Genomic DNA, 17,321 nt, shown 5'->3' on the forward strand with positions numbered 1-17,321 from the left:
TGACAGCGACAAGAACTTTATGAAGAGTCGTGATACATTGGGGTCAACAGTACCCACCAGTAGCTACAGGTCTCTACGGTAAAACGGTTACAGCCTGGGGACCACGAATACCCACAGGGAAAGGGAACAGGGACACTGCTAGGGGCAGTCTTGGCCCACCCAAGGTGGCCACCCGTGGTATGCGTCCTGCGTGTGCACCTCGGTGCAGACCCTCATGGGTGAAGGTCATTGCGGGTCCAGGAGGAGGTGATGGAGGAGCTGCTGGGCGACAGGCCAGGGTGGATGGAGCTGTTACCGTCTGGAGCCAGTAGAGGGCAGGACATCACTGCAGGAGGGTGTGGAGGGAGAGGAAGCTGCTGTGAGAACACCCAGGCCAAAGGCGCCCCAGCCACCTGCTGATGCCTGCCCCCAACCCCGCAGGGCCTTGGCACCCTCCTCTGGGGCCCGGACACAACAGGGGGCCCACCTGAAGCAGCATGCTGAGCCCCAGGTTGCGGTGCCTCCTCTCCAGCTCCGAGACAGCCTGCAGCAGTGACCCAAAGCGCTCGGCAGGGTCTGTGTCCTCGTCCTCTGCGGACCCCTCCTCTTTATCCGCCTCCTGCAGGAAACGCTCCTCCTCCTCGGCAAAGAAGGCCCGAAGCTTCTTGTAGTCGGTCAGGGCCTTCTTCCTGCGGTCCATCACGTGTCCCTGCAGGGCAGGCAGGTGGACGGCACGGAGGGACACCTGTGTCCCAGGGCTGACCCTGGGGCCTCCCGCCTCACCTCTGCCCACCTGGGGAGAAGGGTTGGCTGCACAGCCAGCATCACTCCGCTGCATCCCTGCCAAATGGGGTCAGGGCTCACACCCACACCCTCTCCCTGGGCAGACCCCAGGCTGGAGGACACTTGCCTTCCAAACGGCAGCAGCAGACTCAGCCTGGCCGTGCAGGTCCCGGGCGTCATTCAGGTCTTTCCGCATGATCTCCACAGAACCCTTGTTCTCCTGGAAAGACACATGGTTACTGATGGGTGCAGTCAGAGGTCCAGGGTCCCCCTCACCTGGTCCGGGGGCAGACTCAGCAAAAACGGACTGCAGGGACCAGAGGGGGGTCTCAGCAACCCCTCTAAGCTCTCCCCAGAAAGAACCCTGATAGGAAAGGGTCTGCCAAGAATATAACCAGGTAACCAGACATAAGGCCACCCCTTGGGGGGGGGGGGCGGGGGGCCCAGTGTTACCGTCACCGATGGGAGGGATGGAGCACGGCTTTTCAAGAGTGCGCTGACCTAGCCCTAGGGTTCCCCAGCAGAAGCAGAGCCCAGCTCCTGTCCACCTGCTAGCAGCAGTGCAGCCCCTAGCCACCACCCACCAGTGCCACCGCCCGGAGCTCACAGGAACCCCAGGACCCACCCCTGATAATTTGCTGCCATGCTCTCTCCTCCCTCCTCTCAGGTGGGCATGTACCACCATGTCTCAGTACCAAGAAAGGATCCGTCTTTACTCTCAGAAATAGCACTGCCCCCAGCTCTTCGGGGGGGGGGGGGGGGAGGGGAGGTGGTCCCCTGGGCCCACCTGCACCCAGACTCTCCAATGGCAGGTTTCTCCCCAGGGTCAGGTGCCCCACGCAATGGTCCACGGCACAGCCAAGGTTTCAGAACCAAGTGGGTGGGGGTCATGGAGCGCCAGTATGAAAATGGTCCAGGTAAAGGCGGGGGGCGGGGCCGCACTGGACCACAGCAGGTGACAGCCCAGGCCGACTGCCTGGTCCACTAGACAGAACCTCGGGGGGGGGGGGGAGCAGGGGGCACTGCCACAGGGTGACGTCACGCCTGGAGGAGGGGAATGAGGTGCGGTAGGTAAAATACGGGGGTGGGGTCAGCAGATGGTCACTGTCTTCAGTACGGTGCAGGGAGGGGCGGAACTGTCTGAATCCTAGCTGGAGAGGAGTGTCGGAGGTGGAGAAAAAAGAATACGGTCCAGGGATGGGGCGGGCACAGCCGCCTTACAGGGCTGGGGGATAAGGGGAGAAGGCACCGTCCAGGAGAGAAGGAAGGGGGGAGAGGGCACCGTCCGGCAAATGAGGGGTAACCGAGCACACTTCAGAATAAGGGATCCGGATTGGAAACAGGACAGGGTACCGTCAGAGGGTTGGGGACCGGGGATGACTGGAGGACTGGGCCCCGCTCGGAGGATGGAGACTGCACTGTCCAAGGCCAGAAAGCACGGATGGGGAACAGGACACCAAGCGGGGGGGGGGGGGGGGATCCGACACCGGCCGAGGTGTGGGGGCGGGGAGCCGGGGTTCAGGCTGGGAAACAGAACACCCGCTGAGGGTGTAGGACGGACGGCTGGGGAGGGGAAGTCAGAGCAGCCCGGGGAGTGGGGGGGGGGGGGGACGCAGGCCGGGGACGGGCCGTGCACAGGCCGCCGCCCGCGCGCACCTTGCCGCGCAGCGCCTTTCTCCAGCGCGGCTCCCACTCTGGCGGCTCGGGACCCGCGGCCATGCGGCAGGCGGCGCACAGCGGGCCCCCGTCGGCACGGCACAGCAGCTGCAGCGCCGCTTCGGAGGCCGGGCCGTCGCGCGCGGGCGCAGCGGCCGCCTCCTCGAGCGCCAGCAGCCGGCGGCTGAGCGGCGGGCGGCCGGGCTCAACGGCGCGCTGCCAGCAGTCGTCGGCGCACTCGGGGCAAGGGAAGGGCCCGTCCTCCTCGGCCCAGAAGCGCACCACGCACGCCCGGCAGAAGCGGTGGCCGCAATCGGCGCGCACCGGCTCTCGCGGCGCGCGCTGGCACAGGGCGCAGGCGGCCTCGGCGGGCAGCGCCAGGGCGGCGGCGGCGGAGGCCCTCCGGAAGGGCGCGGGCGGAGGGACGGTGACCAGGGAGTGCGGGCGAGGCCGGCCCGAGACGCGGCGGAGACCGGGGACGGGGATGGAGAACACGGCCGGAGAGCCTAGGACGTGGACCAGGATGGCGACTGGGACGCGCGGGGCGGGGACGGCGAGGCGCCCCACGCAGGGTCCTGGCAGCGGTGCGCTCCACGCAGGGTCCTGGCAGAGGTGTGCTTCACTCCTTGGGATCCTGGCAGCCGTGCTCCCGTTACAAAGTCCTGGCAGGGGTGCGCGCTCCTCCTTCGGAGTCCCGGCAGCAACGCTCTCCCCGGGAAGGTCCAGGCAGCGGTGCGCGCGTCCCCTCCCGGGTCCTGGCAGCGATGTACTCCACCCCTCTCAGGTCCTGGCAGCGGTGCGCCTCACTCTCCCGTCCGTCGGCCGGCCCACGTCCTCGCACCCTGAAGTCTTACCAGGATGGTCATTTCCCCTTAAATTACTCGTAAACAATAGGGAGAGGTGTCATATTAGTATATGAAAACTAATTTCTAAAATTTTTTTGTAAGCTGCCAGGACCTGGGCGGCGAGCACCCCGCCCCTGCGCTGTCGGGGCGGGGCTGGAAAAGGCCTTGGTGGGGCCCTCCCCTCCTGCAACGGCTGGGTACGCGCGGTCCTGCGTGGGCCTTTTCCTCTTGCAACTGCCACGCGCGGACCCTGCCGCATGCAACCGCCCTGCACGCGCCTTGTCGGGTGGGTCTTTTCCCCGTGCAGCCGCTGGGCATGCGCCGTCCCGCGTGGGCCCTCTCCTCGTGCAACCGCCACGCGCTGACCTACCCCCAAGCAACCGCTCTACACGCACCGCACCGCGTGGGCCCTTTCCTCGTGCAACCGCCACGCGCGGACCTACCCCCATGCAATCCCTCTGCACGCCCGGCCCCGCGTGGGCCCTTTCCCTGTGCAGCCGTGCAGCCGCTGAGCATGCACCGCTCCACGTGAACCCTTCCGCAGAGCCTGTGGTCCATTCTCCTGGGCATCCCGTGGCCTGGAGGAATCCAGAGCCAGGAGTTTTCACAGATTCAGACCAAAGAGATCCCAGATGACCCAGAGCTACAGGCCCCAGGACATTTGTTAGAATTTCTTTAGGACTGGGGGGGGGGGGGGGTCGGGAGGAGGAGCAATCTGTTTTGTTGTTGTATTAAAAACAACCAAGCTAAAAAAAAATAAAATAAAAAAATAAAAAAATAAAAAAATAAATAAAAACAAAACAAAACAAAAAAACAACCAAGCGTGCAGTTTTTTTAAAAAAAAAAGTTACTGTAATTTACCACTACATAATTTTTGTTCTTTTAATTTATCTAAATTTTAGTTAATATACAGTGCGATTTTGGTTTCAGGAGTAGAATTTAGTGATTCACCACTTACATACAACATCCACTGCTTACCCCAAGCGCCCTCCTTAATACCCATCATCCATTTAACGCATCTCCCACCCACCTCCCTCCACCAACCCTCAGTTTGTTCTCTGTATTTAAGAATCTTGGGGCGCCTGGGTGGCGCAGTCGGTTAAGCGGCCGACTTCAGCCAGGTCACGATCTCGCAGTCCGTGAGTTCGAGCCCCGCATCAGGCTCTGGGCTGATGGCTCAGAGCCTGGAGCCTGTTTCCCATTCTGTGTCTCCCTCTCTCTCTCTGCCCCTCCCTCGTTCATGCTCTGTCTCTCTCTGTCCCAAAAATAAATAAACGTTGAAAAAAAAAAATTAAAAAAAAAAAAAAAGAATCTCTTGTGGGTTATTTTTCAACAAACCCCTTTCCCATATGTTCATCTGTTGTTGTTTTTTTCTTAAATTCCACATATGAGTGAAATAATGATATTTGTTTTTCTCTGTCGTGTTTCATTCAGCATAATATATTCTACCTCCATTCATGTTGTTGCTAATGGCTAGGTTTCATTCTTTTTTGTGGCTGAGTAATATCCCATTGTATGCATAAGTATGTATGTGTCTGTTTATGTATACATACCACACTTTCTTCATCCATTCATCTCTGGTTGGACATGAGCTATTTCCATAATTTTACTATTGCTGATAATGCTGCTTTAAACATGGGGGAGCATGTACCCTTTGAATCTGTACTTTTGTATCCTTTGGATAAATTCCTAGTGTAATTGCTGGGTCGTAGGGTAGTTCTATTTTTAAACTCTTTGAGGAACCTCCATACTGTTCTCCAGAGTGGCTGCACCAGTTTGCATTCCCACCAACAATGCAAGAGGGTTCCCCTTTCTCCAAATCCTCAGCAACACCTGCTGTTTCTTGTTAATTTTAACATTACTTTTAAATGTTAAAAAATTAGCCTGTTATTCCATATGAGTGCAAAGTCTTCCGAATTACATTGGTTTCCATTTTTGTATGTTTGTAAAAACATGTCACAGACTTGAGAATACGGTAAATGGGCAGTGGGAAGTAAATGCCGGTTAGTTCTGTGGAGTAATCATCAAAAGAGGGCTTCAAGCCTAGCATACCTGATTTGTTGGGTAAATTAAGAACTTAATGGAGAGAAAGGAGAAGGAAGGAAGGGAGGGAGGGAGGGAGGGAGGGAGGAAGGAAGGAAGGAAGGAAGGAAGGAAGGAAGGGAAAAAAGAGAAAGGACGGAAGGAAGAGAGAGACAAAGAAATTGAGCAAACTCCACGATAAAGTGGAACAATAATCAAGAACAATAAAGGTAACTAGCCAAGCTAGGAAGTTTTCAGCCACAAATAATACAGGGTTCATAAAATTTAGTACAGAAAAATACAGTGGAGAAATACTGCCCTACCCCCCTGGGATTTGTCAGTTCACACACTCAGCATTGCTGAATAGATGTGGGGGTGGGGGGAATACACTACTCTGACCAGTTATTAAGAAATAGGAACAGGTACACCTGGAAGGCTCCGTCGGTTAAACGTCTGACTCTTGATTTCAACTCAGGTCATGATCTCACGGGTCATGAGTTCCAGCCCCTGAGTCAGGCTCTGCACTGACAGCACTGACCTGCTTGGGATTCTCTCTCTCCTTTTCTCTCTGCTCAAGCTCTCTCTCAAAATTAAATAAACATTTAAAAAAAAAAAGGAAATAGGAACATAAAATAAGACTTTTTTCACTACTAAGTTAGCAGACCCCCCCAAAACCCTGATTTTGCAAATATTGCTTCTGTGAGACAGTGTAGTAATATGTAGTAAGCACCTTCAAATTTTTCTTAACATTGGAATTCCTTTTTTAAAAAATACGTTATATTAAAATAGCCCAAAATGGAAATAAAGCCTTTCCTGATTTGGTTTGCTTTGGAGAAATGTCTGTCCATCCCTACTTGAGGAAAAAAACAAAAACCTCCAAGTTCCAATAGCAGAGAATGAGCAAATCGTAGTAGCTATCCATTTGAAAATGTGTGCATGAGAGACTTGGGGTAATGAGAAATCACGAACATTGTTTCATAACCCCCTAGATCTGCTCCAAATTCCAATGCGGGCTTTTCCCCAACATCAAGTAATTCTCTGTGACATCAGCTGGGTGCTGTACAATTTTAACTCAGTTCTACCCACGGACAGGGGCAGACCCCACAGGTGAAGGGCTCAGTCCTACAAGACTGCTCCCAAATCCAGACGCCAGCTGCAAGTGCAGGTGTCACTGGTGCTTCTGAAGGAATGGCTATAGATCAGAGGTTCCAATCACACTGTCCCATCGTCCCTCTCCTGTAAGTGCTGTGCCCCATAGACATTAATAAACTTTTTCTCTCAATCTGTTTTTCTCTTGTCAGTCTAATTCTGGGGGCCCCAGCCAATGAACCAAAGAAGGGTAAAGGAAAAAGGTTTTTCCTCCCCTACACTTTTCATTACAGGAAATAGTTACCCCACGTCTGCCTTGTGTATTTGATCTGTTTTATAGCATTTGGGGTCACCCTACGTTAAATTCTGTTCTCATAAACCAGGCTGTCCAGAGGGACGGTAACCACGTGGTCAGCTATACACCTGGGGAAATGATTGAAGACACCAGGTGTTTAAGAAGAGATGATTGGGGGGGAAGGAGTCCTGGGGGGTCTCAGGGGGTTGAGCACCCCACTCTTGATTTCCACTCAGGTCATAATCCCAGGGTCATGAAACTAAGCCCTGCATCAGGCGTAGGGTCTGCTTAGGATTCTCTCTCTCTCTCTCTCTCTCTCTCTCTGCCCCTCCCCACCCTCTCTGTCTAAAAGCAAGTATTTTTAAAAATGTTTTAAAAATAGGGGCATCTGGGTGGCTCAGTCAGTTAAGGGTCCAACTTCATCTCAGGTCATGATCTTACTGCTCATGAGTTCGAGCCCCATGTCGGGCTCTGTGCTGAGAGCTCAGAGCCTGGAGTCTGCTTCAGAGTCTATGTCTCCCTCTCCCTCTGCCCCTCCCCTGATCACACTCTTGTCTCTCTCTCAAAAATAAATAAACATTAAAATTAAAAAAAAAAGCAGACTCGGGCCCGCGCCTGGCTGGATCAGTCGTTAGAGTGTGCAATTCTTGATCTCAGGGTCGTGAATTCAAGACACACGTTCACTATAGAGTTTGCTTTTTTTTTTTTTTTAAAGTGACATGATGAGTGTTTTGGGGTTTTTTTTATTTTTTATTAATTTTTTTAACGTTTATTTTTGAGACAGAGGGAGACAGAGCATGAACGGGGGAGGATCAGAGAGAGGGAGACACATAATCCGAAACAGGCTCCAGGCTCTGAGCTGTCAGCACAGAGCCCGACGCGGGGCTGGAACCCACAGACCGCGAGATCATGACCTGAGCCGAAGTTGGCGACCTAACCGACTGAGCCACCCAGGAGCCCCTAGAGTTTGCTTTAAAAGAAAGTCTGGAGCGCTTGGGTGACTCAGTCAGTTGAAGACTGAACTTCTTTGGCTCAGATCACTCGGTCAGTGGGTTCGAGTCCTGCGTTGGGCTCTGTGCTGACAGTTTAAGAGCCTGGAGCCTGCTAAGGATTCTGTGTCTCACTCTCTCTGCTCCTCCCCTGCTCATGCTCTCGCTCCCTTTCTCTCAAAATAAAATAAAATAAGGAGCGCCTGGGTGGCTTGGTCGGTTGAGCATCCGACTTCAGCTCAGGTCATGATCTTAAGGTTAGTGAGTTCGAGGCCCACGTGGGGCTCTGTGCTGACAGCTCGGAGCCCGGAGCCTACTTCGGATTCTGTGTCTTCCTCTCTCTGTCCCTCACTCGCACTCTCTCTCTCTCTCAAAAATAAACATTAAAAAAATAAGATAAATAAAATGAAAATTTAAAAAATCCTGACTGTGCAAGTGTCACATTTGGCAGGCGCAAAAGCAATCAGAGGTGGTTAACTGTCATTGCCCCTCATGCTACAGCTGGCGGGGTGGGCCTGGTGGGAGCAGGGAACAGTACCTCCCAGCTGTTAGGAAAAGGACGAAAACCACCAACTTCTCCCAGAAGCAGAGTAGAAGTTTCCAAATGCCCGCTGAGCCCCGCAGACCGCGCATGCGCCCTCCCCGGAACTACTGCCCCAAAGTAACCCACGGCCTCATTAGACTATATTTGCATAGCGGTTTCTCGGTGTTGGCTGGGAAAGATCCAAAATGGCGCACCGGAAAGAGGCCCTGCGGGGACCGGGAGGACGGAGGCGGGACCAGAGGAGCCGGAGAATGTGGAAATACTAAGGCGAAGGCGGGACCTTTCGGGGCGCGCTCTTCCCTGAGTTCCCGCTCCACCTTTCTCTGCGTTCACTGCCAGGAAACGCGTGCGTCCATAAGAGTCTGGGTCTGAACTCCGAGAGCGAGGACAGGGCTTCCGCTGGCGTGTTGTTGGAGCCAGGCGGATCCGCAAGGACGGCGTGAGGGAGGGGCCTCGCCGCCCCCGTGACCTCTGTGCAGCTAGGACGCTGACCACCCCCCCCCCCATCTTGCATCTCCTGTGCTTTCTGAGGTGGGAAACAGAGGCAAAAGGAAAAAAAAACTAAATCTCCTTACAACTTACAGCCCACTGAGGAGTCCCTGACTAGGGCGAGTGTAACATTCCTCAAGGAAGACCTAGTTCTCTTCATGCTTTGTTGGGGGGGCAAGTGGTTATCTGACCGGATCGCAGTCATGCCTGACCGGAGTCTCCATCAGTTTGTAACTGTCTCAATCATTTACAAGGAAAAAAGCAATCTAATCACTAGCCAAACTTCCAGAAACCTATAGATTCAGTTTTCCAGGTCCTTGATGTCTTCCTCCCGCTGTAGGGGAGAAAATCTGATAGGATCAGTCACTCCTCACAACCCCCGTGCTGCCTCTGCCCACTGGTGCTGTCGCCGCCCTCTAATAAAACCACCTTTTGGCACTGATGACGTCTCAAGAATTCTTTCTTGGCGGTCGGCTCTGAACCTCAGCAATTTCTACATTACTTCCCAAAGCCCTGTGCACAGAGACCCCACCATTTTCAAATCCTCTTGCTCTGCTCTCATCACTTGTGTTTTCTACATTTTACCTGAGGCATGGGAGGGAGGATCTTTGACTAAATCTTTGGTCTGGGGAGGATGGAGGGAGGCAGGGCGAAAGAAATGACCCAACACTGGTTTGCCAAACTAGATGGTGTCTCAGTACAGGGAAGACGGTTCCCCCATCTCCTGAGGAAAGACACATCGACTAGGGTGGACAGGGGTCCCTCTTGGGGAGGCTCACCAGACCAAGAGGTCCACGGATCGAGGATGCTCCCCTGACCCAGGAACCGTAGTTGGGGCTTCCAGAGAGATGTCTCTGGGCCCCAGGCTATCCAGATGACTCTTAGGGTTCAGCGGGGACACCTGTAGCCCCAAAGGATTGTTACTGTCTTTGTCTTTCCTCTAGGTGGACAGGAGATCACAACTCTTTGCCTACTGGAAGGCGTGAAACAATGGATCTAAACCCACAAATTAACATGGCTAAGGTACACTACAGGCTGCCAGAAAAATCCTTTCTAGAAAGGCTCAGGGATGCTCTAACTACCCGTACCCATTTGGGCCCCGAATCCGAGGCTGGCCAACTGATTCCTCGCCCAGTCAGCCCCTGACACCAGAAGACAACTTGAGAGGCTCCCCTGCCCAAATGCAGGTGGCCTCTTCCATGTTTTATCAGTGGGATTTAGAGGAGGAAGACCAGGATAGAGAAAGAGAAGGGGAAAGGAAGGGCAAGACACCAGCACACTGCCGGCTGCCCTGTGACCTGGCCACTTTAGCCTCCGTAGTCTCGGTCCCCTGGAACAATGGCCGCTACTGGAAACTGCTACACTTTAAGGAAACCCAGACACTGGGGACACACATGTGTCCCCAGAGGGAGAAGCTATCCACTCCCTACCCCCTTTGCAAAGCAATGGGACACTGGAGGAGGGACTTCCCCCCAGGACTGCCCCTTCTCCATGGATGGCCCTGCAACAAGGAGACCCTATGCCCCTTCCAGCTCCTGAGCAGGAGATTACTAGGTAACCCTGGAAGTGGCAGGTAAGACTTCAGTTCCTGTTGGATGCAGAGGCCAACTAATTACTGGGTCCTAACCTCCTCAGGGCCTGTCTCTTCTCGCTGGGGTCTGTGTTGCCCAGCTGTCAGGACTCTGGGAGTATCTCCTCTGTCCAGGAGCGCTCTGATTGCATGGACAGCACTGATTTTCCTGTAGCATTGCTGCTCTTGCTATGATACCTCTGTGTCCTCATCTGTTTTTTTTTTTTAATTTTGTTAGAGTTTATTTCTTTTCAGAAGGAGAGAGCACTCAAGCAGGGGAGGGAGAGAGAGAGAGGGAATCCCAAGCAAGCTCCAGACTGTCAGCTCAGAGCCCGACACAGGGCTTGAACTCACAAACTATGAGATCGTGAACTGGGCCAAAACCAAGAGTCAGAGACTTAACTGACTGAGTCACCCAGGCGCCCCATCCTTCCCTATTTATTTTCCCAGAGTCTAAGGCATCTCAAGTGCCTAAAATAAGTAGGTAAATTCTCAGTTTCCACATGGGTGAAACCTCCTCCTTTGCAGTGAAACCCCAACAACCCTCAAGGAGACAAGTAATAGTGAGGGAGCATAGGACAAGCTGACAGGTTACAAACTCCACTCCCCACCCTCCACCCCCTGGTGGAATGTGTGATATTCCTCAGACACTCCTGGCTGCCCAAGAACAAAGGAAAGGTGTTTTAAAAATGAAATTCCCTTACTGCCTACAGCCCATTGAAAAGTCCTTGACATAGGCCAAGTGACCTCCCTCTAGGAACTCAGCTGCCTGTGTGAGGGCACTTTGCTGGGGGCAAAAGGGAATCTTGGCTTAACATTATCCTGACCCCCCAGGACCCTGTAAGTCTACTTCCTTTATCCCAAGATAGATGCTGGCAATCATACTCCAAGCTTATGGCCCCGATATATATCTCAAGGCTCTCATTACTGAGGTTTTATTAAACGGTAATAAATGGTGTTTCCCTAACAACAGCCAGCCCCTCTCAAGGTCCTGGAAAACTTGCTTCCAAAATTCCTTAGAGACTTACTCTATCCCTGACTGCCTCCCAACTTGAGGGTGTATAATCAGTCACCCCGTCATGACCCCAGTACAGCTCTTCCTGCCCACGGGTCCTGTCCTTGTGCTTTAATAAAATCACCTTTTTGCACCAAAGATGTCTTCAAGAATCCTTTCTTGGCCATCGGCTCTGGACCCCACAAACCCCCATCACCCCAAAACTTCATCACCGTGGTCTTCCCAAATCACAGGGCCCTAGACCTACTAACTGCAGACCAAGGAGGTACCTGTCTATATGTAAAGGAACAGTGTTGTTTTTCCATGTTAACCAGTGAGGCAAAAGTCCAGGAAAACACCCAAAATGTCCTCCGTCCTCCACCAGGCAGACAAAACTGAAGAACGGGGCCATTCCCTCAAAGAAGGGAAACCCTTGTTGCTCTCTGTCCTGGGGCCTCAGCTCATCCTTCCAAGTGTCCTGGGCCTAGCCCTTGGCCCACACCTTCTTAGCCTCCTCTTTCACTCGCTCCCTTCCTGATTCGTCGGACAGTCCCTTGGAGTAACGCTGGACACACATTCCACACTAGAGAGACCAATCCTGACAGAAAGCAAGGAACTTTGACTCAGGAGCATCACCCCTTCACAGCAGAAAATAGTCAAACAAAAGGCCTCCGCTGCCCCCCTCAAGCCCCTCAGATTTCAGGCCAAAAGTCCTTGAGTGGGGAGTGATGGAGGAGGCAACTACCCAGGTGTGAGCAGGGAACCTGACTTACCAGCTGTTGGAGACCATCAACTACCCCACTGCAAACAGAGCAGAAGTTGGGGACAGCCAGGGAAAGTTCCAGACACTATGCATGCAGTCTCCCCAGTATCTACTGCCCCCAAGTGACCCACAACTTCATTGTAATACATCTACATTGCAGCTTCACCCCCACAGGTTTTACATGTCACGTACCCTTCAGGTTGCAGGAGACAGTGACCCCTTCCCCAGTGCCTCACCCTATGCAACTCTCCCATCTGGCTGTCCCGGAATCAGATCCTTTTATAATAAGCTGATAATCAAGCAAGTACAATGTTTTCTCTGGGTTTGTAAGAGATTCTGAAAATCACACCCATCAGGCTGATACGTCCCCCAAACTGGTAGACTTCCTAAACTAAAGACTCTTCCTTATTTATTTCCCTTTGGATTTTTCCACTTACTGTCTTCACTTTGGGGTCGAAAAGTGGGGGTAGGTATGAGGATAGGAATATTGATGATTAAACAAATTGCAAGTACTGAGAAAAAGAAAACGGTGGATAGGAAACATGGAAGCATAAACTGCAGTTACAGTGTGATCTGTGGGAATCATTTTCCAGGATTTCTTAGGGTTTCAGAACAGAACACTTGAAAAGTCATCTTTCAACCTGTTTTCCATCGTGATGTGTGTATTTAAAGCTGTATTCAGTCTAAAATACAGCTAAGCTCAATCACTCTTGCAGGTAGTATCTATTTTATTACAATGTAAATATTTCTGGAGCATCTGTGTGGCTCAGTCGGTCACAGTTACGCATCCGATTTCAGCTCAGGTCATGATCTCACGGTTTGTGGGATTGAGCCCCGCATCAGGCTCTGTGCTGACAGCTTAGCCTGCTTGGGATTTTCTCTCTCCCTCTCTCTCTCTGCCCCTCCCTTGCTCATGCTCTCGATGTTGCTCAAAATAAACAAATAAACATTAAAATAAAAACAAAGGGGTACCTGGGTGGTTCGGTAGGTTAAGTGATTAAGCGTCTGACTTCAGCTCAGGTCATGATCTTGCAGATTGTGGGTTTGAGCCCTTGAGTCGGGCTCTGTGCCGACAGCTCAGAACCTGGAGCCTGCTTTGGATTCTGTGTCTCCCTCTCTCTCTCTGGCCCTCCCCTGCTCTCACTCTCTCTGTCTCAAAAATAAACATAAAAAATCAATTTGTCAATAAATTACATTTAAAAAATTTAAAAAATTAAGTTTTAGGAGAAAAAAAGAAAATCTATAATTCTATATTGCCAGAATTTCAATTAGACTACAATAAAAGCATGTTTGCTAAATAAATAAATAAATAAATAAATAAATGCTTTTAATACCCCATACAAGTCCATTTTTAACCCAAATGTGACCAGGTTATATCCTATTTAGTGTCCATATATATCAAATTTATACCTGATTTTGGTTAGTGACTTGAAACCATAGCACACTAGGAATGCAGAACACGACAGTTTAGAATGTTATGAGCCCTTTCACATGACTAAACAGATGATAAAGGTTTCTCATGCGCTCAAATGACAAGTGAGTTCCCTGCTTGTGCTAGCAATGATTATGTTGATCTAGAGTTCCTTGCACTAGAAAGTAATGTCCTTCTTTCACGTTTTTGATCATTTTACTTTACATTCTACCTTGCTAGAACTTAAGATGTAAACATGGTAGAAAAAATGAGAGATACTGGAAATATCTAGACGTGATATATATGGGAGCTACTGCACGCTAAAATGTGTGGGACCTGGGGCGCCTGGGTGGCGCAGTCGGTTAAGCGTCCGACTTCAGCCAGGTCACGATCTCTCGGTCCGTGAGTTCGAGCCCCGCGTCGGGCTCTGGGCTGATGGCTCAGAGCCTGGAGCCTGTTTCCGATTCTGTGTCTCCCTCTCTCTCTGCCCCTCCCCCGTTCGTGCTGTGTCTCTCTCTGTCCCACAAAAAATAAATAAACGTTGAAAAAAAATTTTTAAAAAAATAAAAAAAATAAAAAAAAAATAAAATAAAATGTGTGGGACCAGATAAGCTCTACTTAAAAGGAAATGTGTTTTGGGGCTCCTGGGTGGCTTAGTCGGTTGAACGTCTGACTCCGGCTCAGGTCAGATCTCACAGTTCGTGAGTTCAAGCCCTGCATCGGGCTCTATGATGGAAGCTCGGAGCCTGGAGCCTGCTTCGGATTCTGTGTCTCCCTCTCTCTGTGTCCCTCTCCCGCTCTCTCTTTTCTCTCTCTTTCTCTCAAAAATAAATAAACATTTAAAAAAAGGGGAAATCGTGTTTCTTTAAACTCCTATATTGGGGGGCACCTGGGTGGCTCAGTCAGTCAAGCGACCAACTCTTGATTTCGGCTCAGGTCATGATCTCTTGGTTCATGAGTTCAAACCCCATTCTGGGCTCTGTGCTGACAGTATGGAGCCTGCTTGGGATTCTGTCTCCCTCTCTTTCTGCTCCTCCCCCACTCTTGCTCTCTCTTTCAAAATAAATGAATAAACTTAAAAAATTAGCTCATATATTTTGGGGTGGGGGGGAGGCTGATTGCATCCAACAAAAAGATAACTGGAAATGTTGAGGTCTTACCCCTGGAGCCTGTTAATGTGACCTTATTTGGAAGGAAGGTCTTTATGGATGCAATCAGGTTAAGATGAGGTCATACTTGACTCATGTGGCCCTAAGCCAATGGCTGGTGTCCTTATGAAAAACAGGGAAATTGGGCCACACACCCATGCAGAAAGCCACATGAAGATGAGGACAGATTGGGGTAATGCGTCTACAAGCCAAGGACTGCCAGGGAGCACTAGCGACCAGGAGAAGAAGCTACATGGAGGCACAGAACGCTCAGAGGGAACCTCAGATTTGGAGCCCCCAGAACCATGACACAATAAAGGTCTGTTATTACTTCAGGGTGCCCACTTTGTGGTAATTTGCTGTGGACACTGAATACACCGTTCAACTCAGTATGCTGAAGGAAAAACAGAGTAAACCAAAGTAAACACGAAGTAAAAAAGTAGATATAAAAGCAGAAATTATTAAGCCAAAAAATAAGAAATAAACTACAAAGCAAACTCTTTAAATCTACGATTATGTTCATCTAATGCAGGGTGAAAGGTTGTATAAGTTCTCCATTTATTGTGATTTTTTTTTAACAAGGAAAAATCAGCACTTAGATACAGAAGGAAACAGCATTGTAAAGGTCTTGTACTAAAGTGTTAATAAGTCAAGTTATAACCCAAAAATTTTAATTAGAGATTTATGAACACTTATGTGTTATTTGAAAGCCTCCTTGAAGTATTCAACAAACTCTACAACACAGGAAGCCAAACTTTGCAGAAGGACACAGAGAGATCACACAGATGGACGGACACATATCAGGTGAGCTGAAGTGAGAATTGAAGCAATCACCGGTCTTAGAAAGTGCACAGCCAATACCATGATGTTAACAGACAAAAACGTAGGACAATACATTTGTCACCCAGAGGCACAGAAGGACTTCTTCAACAAAACTAAAAAAGTACAGAATTTAAGGCAAAATCAGTGAAATGGAAATTATAGCAGAGTTAAGAACAACTATTTTCTTAGTGATACTGTATTTCATATTCGAAAGTTGCTAAGAGGATAGATCTTAAAAATCTTGTGACCATGTGGGGTGGTGGACATTAACGAGACTTAATGATATATCATTTCACGATATATCCAAATATCGAACCAAGATACTGTATACCTGAAACTAATGTAATGCTATACATTGAATGGACCCCAATGAGAAAAAACAATAAAGGTCTAAATGTTGTTTGGCAACAACGTGAGACCAGTTTGCACCTTTACTAGACCGACAAGAATAGAAGAGCTGTCAGATGTTAAGATGAGCAAGGCTGTATGGAGAAGGAGGGAGGGTGGCCTGGGAGGGCACTTCCTCTGGGGGGTCTCTCCCGTAATCTCACATGACTGCAACCTCACCAGATGAGTAAAGAAGGTCATTTCCTGGCAGGTGCAGGAACCTCAGGATATCTTTGAGACCTCATGAAGAGGAATTTGCCCAATTCTACAGGTATTGCAGCCTGTCTGATGGCAAGTATTTGGCTTGGCTTCTGGCCTGGAGAGGCTATTAAAATTTCAACCCGGAGATTCCTTATAAAAGTTTCCAGCAAAGCAAACTTTAAAAGATCCTCATGACCAATCGCTATTCTTGCTGAGCTTATGTAAATAATTAGGCCAGATTTGTTAAGACTGGATTTGTTCTACAAATGCATTGGTCTCAATTTTGCTATCTCTGGAAAGGGTGGGCTTTAGAGAGAACAACTAAATTTCAAGAATGCACAGTTATGGATGTTAAATGCTAGTTATGATTGTCTTTAAATGTTTGTTGTTTGCCTAAACTAGACAACTTGAGGTAAACTTCAGAAAATTGTTACAGTATTTCATATATAGGCAATCTTCTGTGCTTGTTATACTATGTGGATAATAATAAGACCCCATGGGCATATGATTATTTAAGCAACTGAACAGGATAGATCTCTAAATATGCAAACCATATCTTCCCTAAATCTGGTCTGACAGTTACCAGAAACCCACCCCTTTCAAAGACTTGGAGGTGGACTTAACAGATACACAACCAAATAGAGGATTCAGTTTCAGGTATCACCCCATGGGTCCATCATTCCAGAGTTAATAAGGCCAACTCAGAGGAACCCTCAACCTGGTGAAGTGATTCAGATCCAGTCAACCTGCTTAAACCGACCCTCAAAATACACTGGCTCCTGAGATCTCCAGCCCTGCTCCAGCCACACCCCGGAAGCTGGCTGGCCTGCGCACAGCAGAAGCTTGAGAAATCAACACATGGACCGAGTCCAGGGGTTTGGATGCAGCTCTGCCAGCCCTTGCCCCTTACTGGTGTCATAGCCCTGATCTTACTTCTTACTGTTGGGCTGATAGAGCCTGCACCAACAAGCTGGACGTGGGACAAAAGATGCATGCTGGATCTCACATACCTCCTCTGGATGGGAGGACTATTAAGTATTGCCTATATATTATGATAACCTCTCTCACCTTCACAACTGCCTCTTACCCACTTTGCCCCCAGGATTGTTATATGACAATAAGGGAGTCAAGGGCATTCAGCGCCTTCACCTCCCTCCACAAAGTTTGCTACAAGGGGAAAACACCCACTCTGTCAGTCACCCGGTGCCTCAACGATAAGTATTGGACCATAGAGATAACCCAAAATGTCAGGAACCCATGTCACAACAAAGGCCTCCAGAGAGGGAAGAGAGCTTGCTACACTTACCTTCCTCAATGGGGGATCTCGGATGGGA

The 17,321-nt window shown here is 50.1% G+C and overlaps 1 protein-coding gene across 1 annotated transcript; it reads right to left on the bottom strand.

The window, feature by feature from the left end:
* Positions 1-3,284, bottom strand: RNF187 (ring finger protein 187). The gene is made up of 5 exons (XM_047075796.1): positions 3,260-3,284; positions 2,419-3,173; positions 890-982; positions 467-688; positions 1-325 (listed from the first exon to the last, which is right to left on the bottom strand). The coding sequence occupies exons 1-5, from the start codon at positions 3,282-3,284 to the stop codon at positions 323-325; spliced, it is 1,098 nt and encodes a 365-aa protein (XP_046931752.1). The 3' UTR covers positions 1-322.
* Positions 3,285-17,321: the final 14,037 nt, after the last annotated feature.

This window comes from Lynx rufus, unplaced genomic scaffold (genome assembly GCF_022079265.1).
Source record: "Lynx rufus isolate CCGP_SWC_20201006 ecotype Redwood Valley unplaced genomic scaffold, mLynRuf1.p SCAF_1, whole genome shotgun sequence".
Lineage (NCBI taxonomy): Eukaryota > Metazoa > Chordata > Mammalia > Carnivora > Felidae > Lynx > Lynx rufus.

What these genes read in the sequence shown, in the direction of transcription:
- RNF187 (XM_047075796.1), bottom strand. Translation starts at nt 3,284, where the DNA reads ATGACCATCCTGGTAAGACTTCAGG. An exon ending in CATCCTGGTAAGACTTCAGG is followed by an intron (nt 3,174 to 3,259) that starts GTGCGAGGACGT and finishes CATCGCTGCCAG; the next exon opens with GACCCGGGAGGGGACGCGCG. An exon ending in CTGCTGCTGCCGTTTGGAAG is followed by an intron (nt 689 to 889) that starts GCAAGTGTCCTC and finishes CCTGCCCTGCAG; the next exon opens with GGACACGTGATGGACCGCAG.